Source organism: Colobus angolensis, unplaced genomic scaffold, assembly GCF_000951035.1.
Source record: "Colobus angolensis palliatus isolate OR3802 unplaced genomic scaffold, Cang.pa_1.0 Scaffold5, whole genome shotgun sequence".
Lineage (NCBI taxonomy): Eukaryota > Metazoa > Chordata > Mammalia > Primates > Cercopithecidae > Colobus > Colobus angolensis.
The window spans coordinates 2,273,128-2,287,998 of NW_012118487.1; the positions used below are offsets into that span (position 1 = coordinate 2,273,128).

At 44.0% G+C, this 14,871-nt stretch overlaps 1 protein-coding gene across 1 annotated transcript in view; it reads right to left on the bottom strand.

Moving 5' to 3' along the window:
- The window catches only part of SNX25 (sorting nexin 25), a 150,659-nt gene that overhangs the window by 48,768 nt on the left and 87,020 nt on the right, over positions 1-14,871 (bottom strand). The window contains exon 7 of the mRNA XM_011959534.1: positions 2,756-2,937. Coding sequence (XP_011814924.1) covers positions 2,756-2,937 — 182 coding nt within the window. The remainder of the gene's footprint in view (positions 1-2,755; positions 2,938-14,871) is intronic.

Genomic DNA, 14,871 nt, shown 5'->3' on the forward strand with positions numbered 1-14,871 from the left:
TACAAGATCTGTGTTAACTGACTGTTATTGGTAAGGGTTCTGGTTAATAGTAGGATATGGGTAGTTAAACTTTTGAAGACTCTACAGTTATATGTGAATTTTTGCTCAGGGGAGGGTCAGCACTCCTAACCCCCACATTGTTCAAGGCCTACTGTATATAATTCCTCTAAGTGCTGCTTTAACTGCACAATATATCCCACAATATATATATCATAATATATCCCACTATATATATATAATATAGCCCACAAATAATTGATATATTGCATATTCACTCCATTGAAAATAGTTCCTAATTTTCCTTATAATTTCTTCTTTGATGGAAGCCTTAATTTAGATATGCTACTTATATTTCCATATATTTGGGAATTTTCCAGATCTTCCTATTACTGATATTACTGAGGGGGAATGTTAACATTTCCAACTATACTTGTGTAATTTTTTCTCATTTCTGTCAGGTTTTGCTTCATGTACACTCTCAAGGTCTCCCTAATGATTAAGAACATCTGGTTATCATATCTTCCTGATGAACTGACTCCTAACTGTTCTTCATCTCTGGTTCTACTCCTTGTTCTGAAGTCTGTTTTGGCTGACATTCACAGTAGCTATTCTAGAGTTCTTATGCTTAGTATTTACATGTCTTTTTCCCTCATAGTTCCAACCTATCTGTGCCTTTATGTTTAGTTTCTTGTAAGCAAGATATAACTGTCTTGCCTTTTTAAAAATTCACTCTGAATCTTTATTTTAATTGGAGGATTAACCCGATTTGGAAGTCGAAATTCTGAAATAAAGTTAATGGTAATTCTTCTGGATCAGATATGATTAGGTCATAGCAAAAGTTTTCTTCCCACTCATGAAGGCATCAGAATGGCCCCAAACTAACCAAAGTCTTACCTTTCAAATGGCAAATGACTATAACTATTGGAATTCTGTCTCATCTTAGCCTTCCATCCTGAAGACTAGAGAAAATGGTTTTACTCTGAGGATGAATTACTGCAATAGAAATGAGTTTCTCTTTTCCTGAATGTCTGAAAAGAATGAATCAAAAATGGATCTGGCACTCTGGACTAAGTCTACTTCTAGTAGACACTGCTGGACAGACAACCTGCACTGAAATCACATTTAATTCTCCTAAAACGAGTTTCCATTATCTTTCTCGAGATCTTCCTGTACCACACATCTAAAAGTGTATCATCTTTTGACTAGGTAGCAAGCCATTATGCACTTCTCCTAGGTATTTATCTCATATTTCTACTGGATCACTTACCTTTTTGTTTTATAATTACATGGGACTCTGTGAGAGCAGGGATTCTGTCTTATTTATTTTTAATCCTAGTACCTAGCACTATAACTGAGATATTGTGGGCCCTCAATAAATGTCTGTTGAATGAATGAATGGGACATAAGTCAAAGATCTCATCTATGATAAATGTGGCTAGAAATTAATCCAAGAGCCCCAAAACAAAAAGCTAATGAGGAGGAGGAAGGGGGCAATATTCACCCTGTCAAATCTACCATCTCTCTGATTCACCAAAATGTTACGTTTCCATCTAGAACACAAAGCCAATATCTCAAAATTTTTATTTTATTTTATTTTATTTTGCTAATAGCAAAACCAACAGACTTCCTGTGGTTAGAGGATCTCTCTAAAAAAACAAGAGTTCCTTGGAGCTGCACTCGCACCACTTGTGTAAGATGCTGCAGAACCCTGGCCCATGCTGGGGCTGGCCCTTCCTGCAGAGGCTCTAGTGGAGACTAGCCAGAAACAAGCAAGAAAGTCAAGGCTTATCATTGGAATAGGGAGGCAGGGGAACATCACAGATGAGTAGCTGAAGTAGAACCGAGAGCTACACAGGAAAGAATCAAGAGACTGAAAGTCAGAACAAGTGAGGTTAGAGGCTGTGGTCTGAGTTACATTATACCAATGTTGGCCGCTTTGTAGCTAAAGGACACACTACAGGAGAGGAGTCTGGCATCTGCTTTGAGGTCCTGTTCCTTCCATGGCACAGCTAAGCTCCAGGGCGGGTCATGTGGCTGCTTCCTTCTATCTTAGCATGCTCCAGGTCTTGGAAGACAAGTTTGGTCCTTCAGAGTTAGGACAGGTACTGAGGTAGGGCTAAAACACTTCCCTAAGCTCCGTGATTTGGTTGGTATTGACAGACAGCCTGAAGTCTGACAGTACAAAAACAGTCACAGAGGGGTTATGTTTCAGTGAGAAAGCACTCAGATTTGCAAACCAACCAGATCTGGGTTTTTATCTAGTTCTACCTTTTCCTGTCTATGTGGTTTTAGGTAAGATACATAAATTCACCATTTCATCACCTGAAAAATGAAGATATCAAGTAGAAATTTCATAATATTGTGGCAAGAGTTAAGTAAAATTAATTGGAAGATGCCTCCTACTTCATAGGTGGTTATTTCTCATCAATTGATAATGGGAAACTTGACTGGACTCTTGTAAGTACAAATATGCTCTTCCGGGTCCTCTGGGCAGGACAAAGGGGAGATGGAAAAATATACACACATGCACACACACGCACACACCCGATGCCTATCTATCGTACCTATTACCACCCACAGAAGTCAAAGACACCAAGGAATATAGCTCCTTGACTCATAAAGCAAATACGTAAGTGTGTAGTTATGGCACACACGTCTAAGTTCAATACTAAAAAGGTGAAAGTCTTTACATGTAGTTTTATCAGCATTTATAATAAACTTGGTAGAGTCAAAACAAGAAACTATAAAGTTCTACCTTCTGGCTTTGAGGCCCTTCCCCCTCCTCCAGGGCCCCCTCCTCTTGCTGGTCATAGGCAGGGCCTCCCAGGATTCGGATTCTCTTCTCACACTGCTTCTTTGCCACAGTCAGTTGGTTGATGTACCTCTTCATGTTCCTGGCCCTCAGGAGATCAGCTTTCATTGCCGCAGTTTCTTTACCTTGAATAGGAGTGAGGAACAGTACCTGGTCAGAGGACAAGGCATGAAAGGACAGAGCGATTCAGAACCAGATTGGTGTGTGCTGTGGGCATTCTGAACCAAGTGGATACTAAACAAAATAACAGAACAGAATCCACAATAAATACACACACATACTCCCAAATACAAATGCTAATCATTTCTAAATATAATTTCCAAATATACCACTGACAAATCTTACCCAAGGGTAAAACACGTTTTTAAAAAAAACCTCGGTACAAATGCACTCACACATCTCTGTGTGGATCCTTTAACATCTTTATATGAATGTGTACGGACAAACACTCATTCATAAGCATGTACTGAGTGCTAGGTAGGTGTCAAGACACTTGCTAGGCTTCTGAGATTGAAGACCAATTGTTGGCCCTCATGGACCTTTTAGAGTCTAGCAAGTAAGAAATCCAGAGAGGAATCCAAGCACCTATAACACAGGCTATGGAGAAAATATGCAGATACCATGAACTGTTTAACAGAAGATTCTAACTCAGGTTTCTTTGAGGAAATGATATTTAAACAAACATGAATAATGAGTAGAGTATGGCAGACAGAAAGAATAGCGAGTGTGAAGGTGAGAAACAGGCAGGAAAGAGAACAGAGCTTTCGAGGAACTGAAAGAAGGCCGTTAGAGCAGGTGCAAAAGGAGTCAGAAGATCCAAAATAACTCTGATGCTGGCAGGAGCCACGAGGTGCACAGCCTTTCAGACCAGAGAAAGGACTTTGATCTCTAGCCCAAGAGTACTGAGAAGCTTTAATGGGTTTTAAGCAGGAGTGTGCCATAAATGGACTTGTATCTTTAATGATTACATAGGAAGTAGGATAAAAGATAGGTTGGAAGAAGGAAGACTGCTAGGAGGAGGACAAGCTGGAAGACCATTGCAGTCCAACTGAGGAGGGAGATAATGATGGCCTACACCAGGGTTACGGCAGGCCAGTAGAGAGGACAAGAGGATGTCAGGACCCAGTGACTGGCTGGGCAGGGCAGAGGGCAGGTTGCTGAGGAATTAAAAGGTATCAAATATGGCTCCTAGGTTTCCAACATGAGCAGCCGAGGGGATGGTGGGGCCAATTACTAAGCTGGGAACACTGGAGAAAAAGGTTTGTGGAAGATGCTAACGCAACTCTAGACAATGTGGCAGGTGATATTTTCCAAAAACGCCTGCAATGCCTTCCATCTCACATGCTCTGTTTACAATGTCCCTCTGACAATCTCCCTCTGGCAAGTAGAATATATGTTTCCTTTTGTTGAATCTGGTTGGGGTCATGATTATGACGGAAGGGATGCTCTGACTTCCAAGACTAGATCATAAAACACCAAGGACTTGGAGCTCTGAGTCACTATGTGTGGCTCACCTGTCCTGAGGCTTCCATGCTTTGAGGAAGCCTCAACCATCAGTCCTTGGAGAGATCTATATGGAGAGGAACCAGGGCTCCCTGGACCACAGCTCTGGCTGAGATCTCAAGCTCATATTCAGAACCAATGAGGCACCGTGTGAGTACACCATCCTGAAAGTAAACTGTCCCACCCCAGTCAAGCCACTCCAGCTGACATCACGTGATACAGAGTCATTACTTCCAAACCCTGCCCAGATTGCAGCTTCGTGAGCAAAATAGGTGACTGGTGTCAAAGACACTATGTTTTAGGGTCGTTTGTTACACAGTAAAAGACAACCAAACAGGCAAAATGAGTCTGCAGGCTTCTGAGTACCTAAGTGGAAAGAGAAGGTCTAGAGTTCAGAAACATTCAGCTTTGGGACAGTAAATGACATCACGGGAGTGTGTGAGATAACCCAGGAGGAAACAAATAATCCTAGACACAACTGAGATACACCTTACCCTTAAGAGTAAGGGGAAAGAGAAGCTGACAAGGGAGATCGTAAATATATCCTCATAAAAGTAGGTGTTTCTCTCTTTATACCCTGCTATATCCCCAGCACCTACAACAGTGCCTGGCAGCACAGGAGATACTCATTAATCAGGAGTTGAATGGATCAATGAACTCTCAAATGCTACAGTTTGCTAATATGTATCAGGTATTATGTTCTTTCTGGAATTTGGGGCTGAGGAGGAAAGAAAGAGGGTGAGCATCCTCAACTCCTACTCTTCAAGGACTCCCATCTGGCTTCTAACCCTCCCTCCACCAAATCTGCTGTTGCCAAGATCACTAGGGACCCCCAGGTCAAATCCAGTGGAGAGCTTTCAAAAGAGTCTGCAATTGGAGTTAGGTTAGAATCCTGGCTCTGTTACTTACAAGTTATGCCACCACATGCAAAAATTTTTTTAAATGTAAAACCGGTAACACTGGTTTGTTTCCTTAAGTTGACATATCGTTTAAAGCAAAAGCAAAATACTCATACAAAATTATATTTTTTAAAAAATTACTAAACATTGAGCATTACACCTTGTGGAGAACAGGCTGGCTGTGTATATATACCTAAAGGCAACGGCTGGGGTGAGGGAAGGATGTTTTTGTTTTAAGTGAGACAGAATTGAGCTGGTTTTAATGCTGATGAGAAGAAATCAGTAAAAAGTAAAGAGAGGTGTGGCCAGGCATGGTGGCTGTCACCTGTAATCCCAGCACTTTGGGAGGCTGAGGCAGCAGGGTCACTTGAGGGCAGGTGCTGGGGACCAGCCTGGGCAAGATAACACAACCCCATCTCCAGAAAAAGTTTTTTAAAAACCTAGCTAGGTGTGGCAGTGCATGTCTGTAGTCCCAGATACTCAGGAGGCTGAGGAGGGAGGTTCACTTGAGTCCAGGAATTTGAGGCTGCAGTGAGTGATGATCCTGTACTCCAGCTTGAGCAGCAGAGCAAAATAAATAAATAAATAGAAGTTGAGAAAGGTGACAGACAAGGAATGGTATCCAGAAGACAGGTGAAGAGATCAGAGATCAGCTCTGGAGAAAGGCCACCTCCTCCCCTGCAGTAACATGGAAGGCAGAGCAGGTGGACACTGGATATGAGGAAGTTTGCAGACATGGCAGAGCAGTTCCCTTCATATGGATTTAGTTTTGTGCAAGTAGAGAGCAAGGTCGTCTGTGTGGAGTGAGGGGGTGAAAGACTGAGTGATCAGAGGCCTGAGGAAAGGGGGCAGTGTGGAATCTCTCATACAAAGCAGAGGCGCTCAGCTCAGCAGGACTGCCGGGAATGCTCAGGGCCCAGAGGACCGCTAGAGAAACAGAATGTTTCTCCCAGGCATGGTAACTACATACCTGGGCAGGTGAAAGCATCCTCTCTGGAGGTGAGTCAGCACACACCTCGCCTAGATTTGAAACTACCAATGATAAAAGAGCATTTGCGTTTTGTCTCTTGGTTTCCCTGAGAGCAGTCTAAGTAATGGTTCGCACATCCTCCCAGCTGGAGACCTCCATCCGGTTCCCTAGGATGGTCATTACCTCTCTCAAGTCCCACTTAGTCAAATGTGCAAATGCATAACATAGTACTCAGGGAGGCTGCACAAATGAGCTGAAAAAACTTCAGACACAGTACCATAAAACAGTTTTATCAGAAGCAGCTTTTCTTGTACTGAACACAAAGGGCCACAGGCAGGCCTCAGGTCAATACACGGCCTTGTTCGAGATGATCTCTCAGGTATTATCAGACATCTTTTCATCCCCTTTTCATTTACTTCAATAATGGTTTCTGAACTTGTGTTATGCTTGGCCAACAGACAGGACCTGCCTAAATACTCACTAATTTAGCATTTATCTCAACAGGAAAAAAATAGTATTTCAGAGACTCCTTTCTGGGAGGATGAAGGTAAATGTAGGTTGCCCCAAAATTAGTCTATTGCAAAGTAAGTTGTTTTGTGGGTGTATCCAAGGAAATACATGCTTGGAAGACCTAATTTTTCAAGAAAACTTTTACTTTTTAAACATATACCCTTAAACTTCATAGTTTGTGTATACTGTTTAAGTTACTCTAAAAATTCCAGGGCTCAAGTTGCCTCTTATTTATAAAACAAACCTAGACCTCAATTTTAATTTGGGGTTAAAACATGTTAATAAAGAGAGAGAGAGAGATACAGGAGGAAACTGACACCCATTTATCAACCTCTACGTTCTTTTTACCCAAAGCTTAAAAAGCCTTTCTAAAAGGACAAAACCTAGAAGAAAATTCCAAAGACAAGTAAGAAAGAGAAGAATCTTTCCCCAAAACCCAGCTGCAAGGCTGGGAAGAATGTTCTGGTGCTCTGCTTGAATGCGGCTTGCTCACGTGAATGCGCTCTGTTTGCTGATGGGCAATACAATGCCATTGTCTCATCACAAAGCTTGTTGCTAACAAATGCAACAGCAGCTTGTTGCTTAGACGGTTCTGTTAATTTGTGCCACATTCAGAGCTAAAGGACTAACGTGGAGCCCATGCATCCCATGCTGCTGGCATGCAAAAATCCTTGTAAATCCAGTGATGCCGATGAATACATTTCTTTGTGGCCTTAAAACCCATTCATCCAAGAAATATTCACGTCAAGAAAAGTACAGGCGCGCGGGTGTGTGACAACACCCCGTGACCCAGCTCACGCCAGTGTTATGTGGCTGTCTCTCTACAGAGTCTTAAGTAGTAATACTGTGCATTGTTAGAAACTGGGTTAATCACACAACATTTAATCTAGCTTTAAAAAGAAGTGGCCAGTGAAACACCGGATGGCAGTGGGTCTTTAAACTGGTGCCAAGATGAACACACACATGATGTTAGGTTGGTGCAAAAGCAATCACGGGTTTCGCCATTACTTTTAATGGAAAAAAACACAATTACTTTTGCACTAACCCGTAATGTTCCAAAGCAATTAGTTCAAACATTTACTGTTTTTCCTTCTAGATAGTCTAGGTTCTACCGAGATCAGAGCAAAAAGAAATGGGTGAATTCAGGTTCATTTAATGAAAAAGACATTTAGATTAGACATTAGGTAAACTCTTTTGGCTACAAAGAGATTACAACAGACTTCTGAATAACATCACAGAAATGCTTTTCGCTATAAATCCCCTGCCCATGATATAATTCTTCCTTAAGCAAGTGAAGTGGCTTGCAGTAAAACAAAAACGCCGACATCTAACGACAACTGTTAGATGCGATTTCTAATAAGGCAGGAGAGAGCAAAGTAACTTAAAGTGCAAACTGATGACTCTAGAAATAGTACAACTGGATTAAAATGGCACCACTGTGGTTTTCAGGTACCAAAAAAGAAAAACACCAACAGTAGAATATTTTCCTTCCCTCCTAACATGCTATCATGTTCCAGGGCATATCATAATGGCAGCACCCTCAGCAGACTCACTGAGGGATTTAACGGATAATACAGGGCAGGGTTTCTCAACCTCGGCACTACTGACATTTTGGGCAGGATCGTTCTTAGCTGTGGGGGGCTATCCTGTGTATTGCAGGATGTTTAACAGCATCCCCGGCCCCTACCACTAGATGCCAGTAGCATCCCTTCCCCCAGAGATGACAACCAAAAATGTCTCCAGACTACTGTCATATGTCCCCTGGAGAGCAAAACTGCTACCTCCTACCCTCCACCTGGCCCCACCTAGTAGTGCTGATACCGAGGTACAGCCTGCCGCTCTAACAAGGAGGTTAGAGCAAACAGAGGACAAGGCTGCACCCTCCTTCCCCTTCCCTCACTCCTCAACATGGGCTCCCTTCTCTCCTCTGCCCAGGATGCTCAGGTCTGCCCGTGAAATGCAGGCAATCGAGGTATGGAATAGAGACTTCCTCCCTAGAAAATGTTGGTTCTCCAGTCCTCAACTGTATGTGCACTGACAGATTAACCAGCTTTTGAATCTTTCTTGTACATTAAAATAAAATTTTAGGCTGGATGTGGTGGCTCATGCCTGTAATACCAGCACTGTGCAGGGCTGAAGTGGGAGGATGGCTTGAGGACAGGAGTTTAAAACCTGCCTGGGCAACACAGCAAGACTCTGTCTCTCTAAAAAAAAAAAAATTAGGCCAGATGTGGTGGCTCATGCCTGTAATCCCAGCACTTCGGGAGGCCGAGGTGGGCAGATCACCTGAGGTCAGGTGTTGGAGACCAGTCTGACCAACATGGAGAAACCCCTTCTCTACTAAAAATACAAAATTAGCCAGGCGTGGTGGCGCATGCCTGTAATTCCAGCTACTCAGGAGGCTGAGATGGGAGAATAGCTTGAACCTGGGAAGCAGAAGTTGCGCTGAGCCGAGATCGCTCCACTGCACTCCAGTCTGAGCGACAACAGCAAAATTCCATCTCAAAAAAAAAAAAAGTTTAAAAATTAGCTAGGCACCTGTAGTCCTAGCTACTCAGGAGGCTGAGGCAGAAGGATCACTTGAGCCCAGGAGGTTGAGGCTGCAGTGAGCCGTGATCACTAAAGCCAGGAGTTTGAAGTCACAGTGAGCCAGCCTGGGTGGCGGAGTGAGACTATGTCTCTAAAATATAAATAAGTAAATAGAAGTTTTACTAAATCCTCTTGACAGAAGGGTTCAAGAAACAGGTATATATTTACTTAGGGACTAGTCAAGATTCGAAGTGAGAAATGGTACTTGACCTCTTAACACAAAGCTGGCAGCAATTCTCAGTAGTTACCAATCACCATAAACTTCTTCAAAATTATCTAGAAATCACCTCAATAGTTGCTAAGGAACTCAAAAAAAATTTGCCTTACTTTTCAACCTGAGGCTGGTATGTCCTTTTTTGAAAGAACAAATGGGCTTCTCTTATCACACTAAACACCTGAGATTTCATAGTCTAATGCGTCACTCCACTTCAGTGGAGAGTATATTTGAGGAACAGCAGAAATCGTACAGGAGTTGATGGCGGAACCACTCACTTCATGATGGAGAAGAGTACAGAGACATACAGACTTTGTGCAGCCCAACCAGGGTGTGCCCACTGCGTGCCCTGCCTTGCCTTCCTTTAATGTCTCGGTGCTGGAACTCCTAGCACTCCCGTTGGTTTAAGGCCCTCCAACAGGCTTGCAATATGTTTTTAAAGGAATAATATAGCAATTAAATCCACGTATAAAATTGCAAGCAGAACCCTGTTCCCAAATCGGCACTGTGAGTTGAGCAGATTTGGGAACTCAGATCTGCCCCCCGTACAATGTTTGTTGTGAGCAGGAGCCCAGGACGAAACTCAGGAGACTTGGGCTCAAGTTCTGGATTTGTGTCGGATTAGTGTGTGACTAACTAGTTCTATTCAAACCAGGTAAGTTGTTTAACACCCCTGGACGTCAGCTTTATTTGTATAAAATGCAGGTGTTAGAGTCCATGAGGACTGAAGTTCTCCGGGGGGACAGAGGGCGAGTAGAGTTGGTTATAAACCCATGAGACTATAGCGAGCACAACGGAAGTGCCCGAGCCCGTAGTCCTTCAGGCAGGGAATGGGTGGGGGCCAGGTGGTGACAGTGGGGAAGGGACAGCAGGCACTGGAGGTAGTGCTGGAGGTTCAAGGACTGGGCAGGGAGGAACCCTTGCAAGAGCCCTTGGGGCAATGGCAGGGAAAGAGCCTGAGAACTGGTCGTAGTCCACTCAGTCGGCTCGAACAGAACACCACAGACCGCATGGCACATGAACAACAGACATTTACTCCGCACAACTCTGGAGGCTGGAAGTCCACGAGAAGGTGCTGGCAGAGTCGGCGTCTCCGCACCACATGCTCACGTGGCGGAAGGTGCAAGGCAGTCTCTGAGGCCTCTTTCGTAAGGGCACTGCAAGGAAAAACCAACTCCAACTGCATTTTTCCTTTGCTCTCACACCACAACAATCAATACCAAAGACTTCTGTGACCAAACGTGTGGAGGTTTTTTCCCCAAACACCAAGCTAGTGCTGGGTGTCCTCTAATTCAATCCTGGTGCCCTCCATGTAAGACGGTGTCAGATCCCACAGGCAGACGGTTCAGTCCACAAGACTGCGCCGCTACAAGACACCAGTTGCAAGTCTAGGCCTCCAGAACTTCTGATCAACCAGCTTCAGGTGAGGGTTCCCACAGCCCCCTCTTTGAGTCTGATTAATTCATTACCACAGCTCACAGGACTCAGGGAAACTCTGACTTGCATTTACCAGTTTATTATAAGAAGTCTGACGACGTAATCCCAGCGCTTTGGGAGGACGAGGCAAGTGGATCACCTGAGGTCCGGAGTTTGAGACTAGTCTAACCAACATGGTGAAACCCTGTCTCTACTTAAAAAAAAAAAAACAAAAAACAAAAATTAGCTGGGTGTGGTGATGGGCACCCGTAATTCCAGCTACCCGGGATTACAGAAGAATCGCTGGAACCCAGGAGGCAGAGTTTGCAGTGAGCCAAGATCATACTGATGCACTCCAGCCTGGGTGACAGAGCAAGACTCTGTCTCAAAAAATAAAAATAAAAAAATGTGACTAAGGGCCAGGTATGGTGGCTCACGCCTGTAATCCCAGCAATTTGGAAGGCCGAGGCGGGCAGATCACTTGATGTCAGGAGTTCGAGACCAGTCTGGGCAACATGGTGAAACCCTGTCTCTACTAAAAATACAAAAATTAGCCGAGCGTGGTGGTACATGCCTGTGGTTCCAGCTACTCAGGAGTCTGAGGCACAAGAATCACTTGAACCCAGGAGGAGGTTGCAGTGAGCCTACATCGTGCCACTGCACTCCAGCCTGGGCAACAGAGCGAGGCTCTGTCTCAAAAAAGAAAAAAAAGTAATAAAAAGTCTGACTAAGGATATAGATGAAGAGACGCACAATGTAGGTGCCTGTAATCCCAGCTACTCAGCAGAATAGGGCAGGAGAATCACTGGAACCTGGGAGGCAGAGGTTGTTGCAGTGAGCCGAGATTGCACCACTGCAGTCCAGCCTGGGCAACAGAGACAGACTCTGTTTCAAAAAAAAAAAAAGGTTGACTAAGGCTACAGATGAAGAGATGCAGAAGGCAAGGTATGGGGGAAGGGGTGCAGAGCTTCCATGACCTCGCTGGGTGTGTCACCCTCCGGGAACCTCCTTGAACACGGTCATTAGGCCTTTTATGGAGGCTTCGGGGGATAGGCAGGACTGAAGACAACTGTGTTGAAATGTGATTGGACAAAAGGGGTGTGATCTAATACGAACAGACTGAGGGGGACTCCCAGCAAGGCCCACCTGTTTAGATTCTTCTTGGCCTCTTCTGTGTAGCATTTCTTCTTTCGCGGTATGGGGCAGGACCCTCTTTGGAATGAGGGTCTTATGTCCCATAACCAGATGACAGTCCTGCCTTGGGCAGGTGAAAGGAGGGTAGGAAAAGGTCAGAGAGAGAGATTTGGTTTCCTGAGGTCTGCTTCTGAGGCCTAAAGTGCCCCAACATTACAATAAAACACTACAAGGGCTATGTGAGTTTCGAGCCAGGAACCATGGAAGAAAACGTGTGTGTGTGTGTCACAATAATCATAATACCACAGGCATTAATACCATGCATGAAGGTGAAACCCTCATGATCCTGTCACCTCCCAAAAGTCCCACTTTGTAATACCATCACCTTGGTGATTAGGTTTCAACATAGGAATTTTGGGGGACACAAATATTCAAACCATAGCAGGATATTCTATGAGTTTAGGTCATTCATAAATGTGGAATAGTTTATATCACTTCACTGCAATGCTAGAAAATCAGATCACATGAAAACATTAGAAAAGACCCTGAGAAGTCCACAAGAGTCCATAGATTAGCCAGCTCTCTTCTTTCAGGCAGGGAAACCTTTAAATTCTAAAATGGACAAAGAAGCTACATAATATCATTAAAAAAAGAATTCCTGGCCGGGCCTAGTGGCTCACACCTGTAATCCCAGCACTTTGGGAGGCTGAGGCGGGTGGATCACTTGAGGTCAGGAGTTTGAGACCAGTTTGGCCAGCAGGGTGAAACCCCATCTCTACTAAAAATACAAAAAAAACAAATTAGCTGGGCATGGTGGCAGGTGCCTGTAATCCCAGCTACTTGGAAGTATGAGGCAGGAGAAGCGCTGGAACCCTGGAGGCAGAGGTGGCAGTAAGCTGAGATCGTGCCATTCATTGCACTCCAGCCTGGGTGACAGAGGCTCTGTCTCAAAAAGAAAAAATTCCTAATGGAAATCATTACGATTCTTATCAGCGAGTAACAGTGTCTATGTGTTTGTGTATGTACACATACATATTCAACATATTCTACAGTTCTAATTGATATATTAAATTCTAAAACTATTTAGTTACACTCTTTAAAAACTTTAATTACACTTGGGTAAGATGTACAATTTTTAAAAATGAGTAAAACGGCAGCCCCTCCTGATCTGTACCCTGAGTGTGTCACTCCCAAGTGTGTACTATTTATACACAGCAGTTTCCAACGCACTCAAATCAACCTCATGTTCTTTGCTGTAGTAAGCTGAATGAACATGACTCTGGAATCACCTTATATATGCTTGATGACATTTCAGGATTCAGAACAGCAGAGAAGGCTTTAAAGGGAGACGTGCTGGGCTCATTCACATCAAACTGCGGGGGAAACTTGGTTTATGTCCCATAACGACTAGAATTCCTACACTTGGCCAGCTTATTTTAAAAGACCATTTTTCAACTACTCTAGCTGTTCTGTCTAGTTGTAAATAAAAAGCTAGGATGTTGGGTACTAAAAGGTAAATATGAATCTATCAGCGACTCGGTATCATCTGCAGCAGCGGTTCTCAGTGTGATTCCCGGACAGGCAGCACAAGCATCATCAGGGAACCAGTCGGTAACGCAAACTCTGGGGCGCACTCGGGATCGACAGAATCAGAAGCTTTTGGTAGGGTTGGGGGTTAGCAATCTGCACTTTAACAAGCTCTCCAGTGAGGCTGATACCACCATAGCTTGAGAACCACTGCTCTACAGGATTACGCCCAGACTTTCAAGGATAACTCCGAGGCCCTTTAGGCCTGGTCTACTAATCTCATCTCTCCATTGCATATCAAGCACGAGCACATGATCTCATCTGGCATATCTACATGCACTAAGGCTGCTTCACGCCTCTCTTTCTCTATGTACATGTGCCGCCATCCACCCACATCCCCTGACAAGCCCAGAGGGAACGAGAGCCTCTTGCCTTTATGTCTCAACTCAGTGTTCCTCTGAAAAAGAAGCCCTTCTTGACCTCTGCTCCAGGTAGGGCAGACCACTCCACACATCTGTGCCACTGCTAAATCCTGAACACGCAATTCTCATTGCATTTATCAAGCTGCATTGTCGTGCTGTATGTGTGTCGACCATGATCTTAGTGCACTGCCGTACCTAATACACAACGGCACTCAGAAAAGGTTGAGTAACCGAAAACCCACTTCTGGTGAGTAAGATATCCTCCAGAGTCTATTCTCTACTGCCATGAGGGGTCCTAACAGAACGCAAGAGCTCTTGTTTATCCTGGATCCAGGGAGGTGGGGCTGTGAACAATGAAGAAAGTGACATTAGATATAAACTGTCATGAATAAGGAAGAGTTACCGAGACAGAATGATATCGAGAGTAGGGTAGCACTTCAAGAAGAAGAAACAGAATGTGCAGAAAATACAAGGCGCGAGGAATCAGGGTGAGTCCAGGAAATAGAAAAGTTAACGCGGCCGGAATGCAGAGACAGGGCGGAAGGGCAGGAGATGAAGCTGGAAACAGAGCCAGTGACCAGAGGAAGCAAGATCTTGTAGATCACGTCAAGGAGTCTTCATTATAAGGAAAACGGAAAGACAATGATGAGTTTTAAACACAAGGTGACATGATAAACTATGTATTTTTTTTAAAAAAAATCACTATGACTTCAGTATGAAAAATATATTATTTTTTCATAGACGGAAAGAAATGTATGCTAGGAGGCCAATTAAGAAGTTACTATAGGCCGGGCGCGGTGGCTCAAGCCTGTAATCCCAGCACTTTGGGAGGCCGAGACGGGCGGATCACGAGGTCAGGAGATCGAGACCATCCT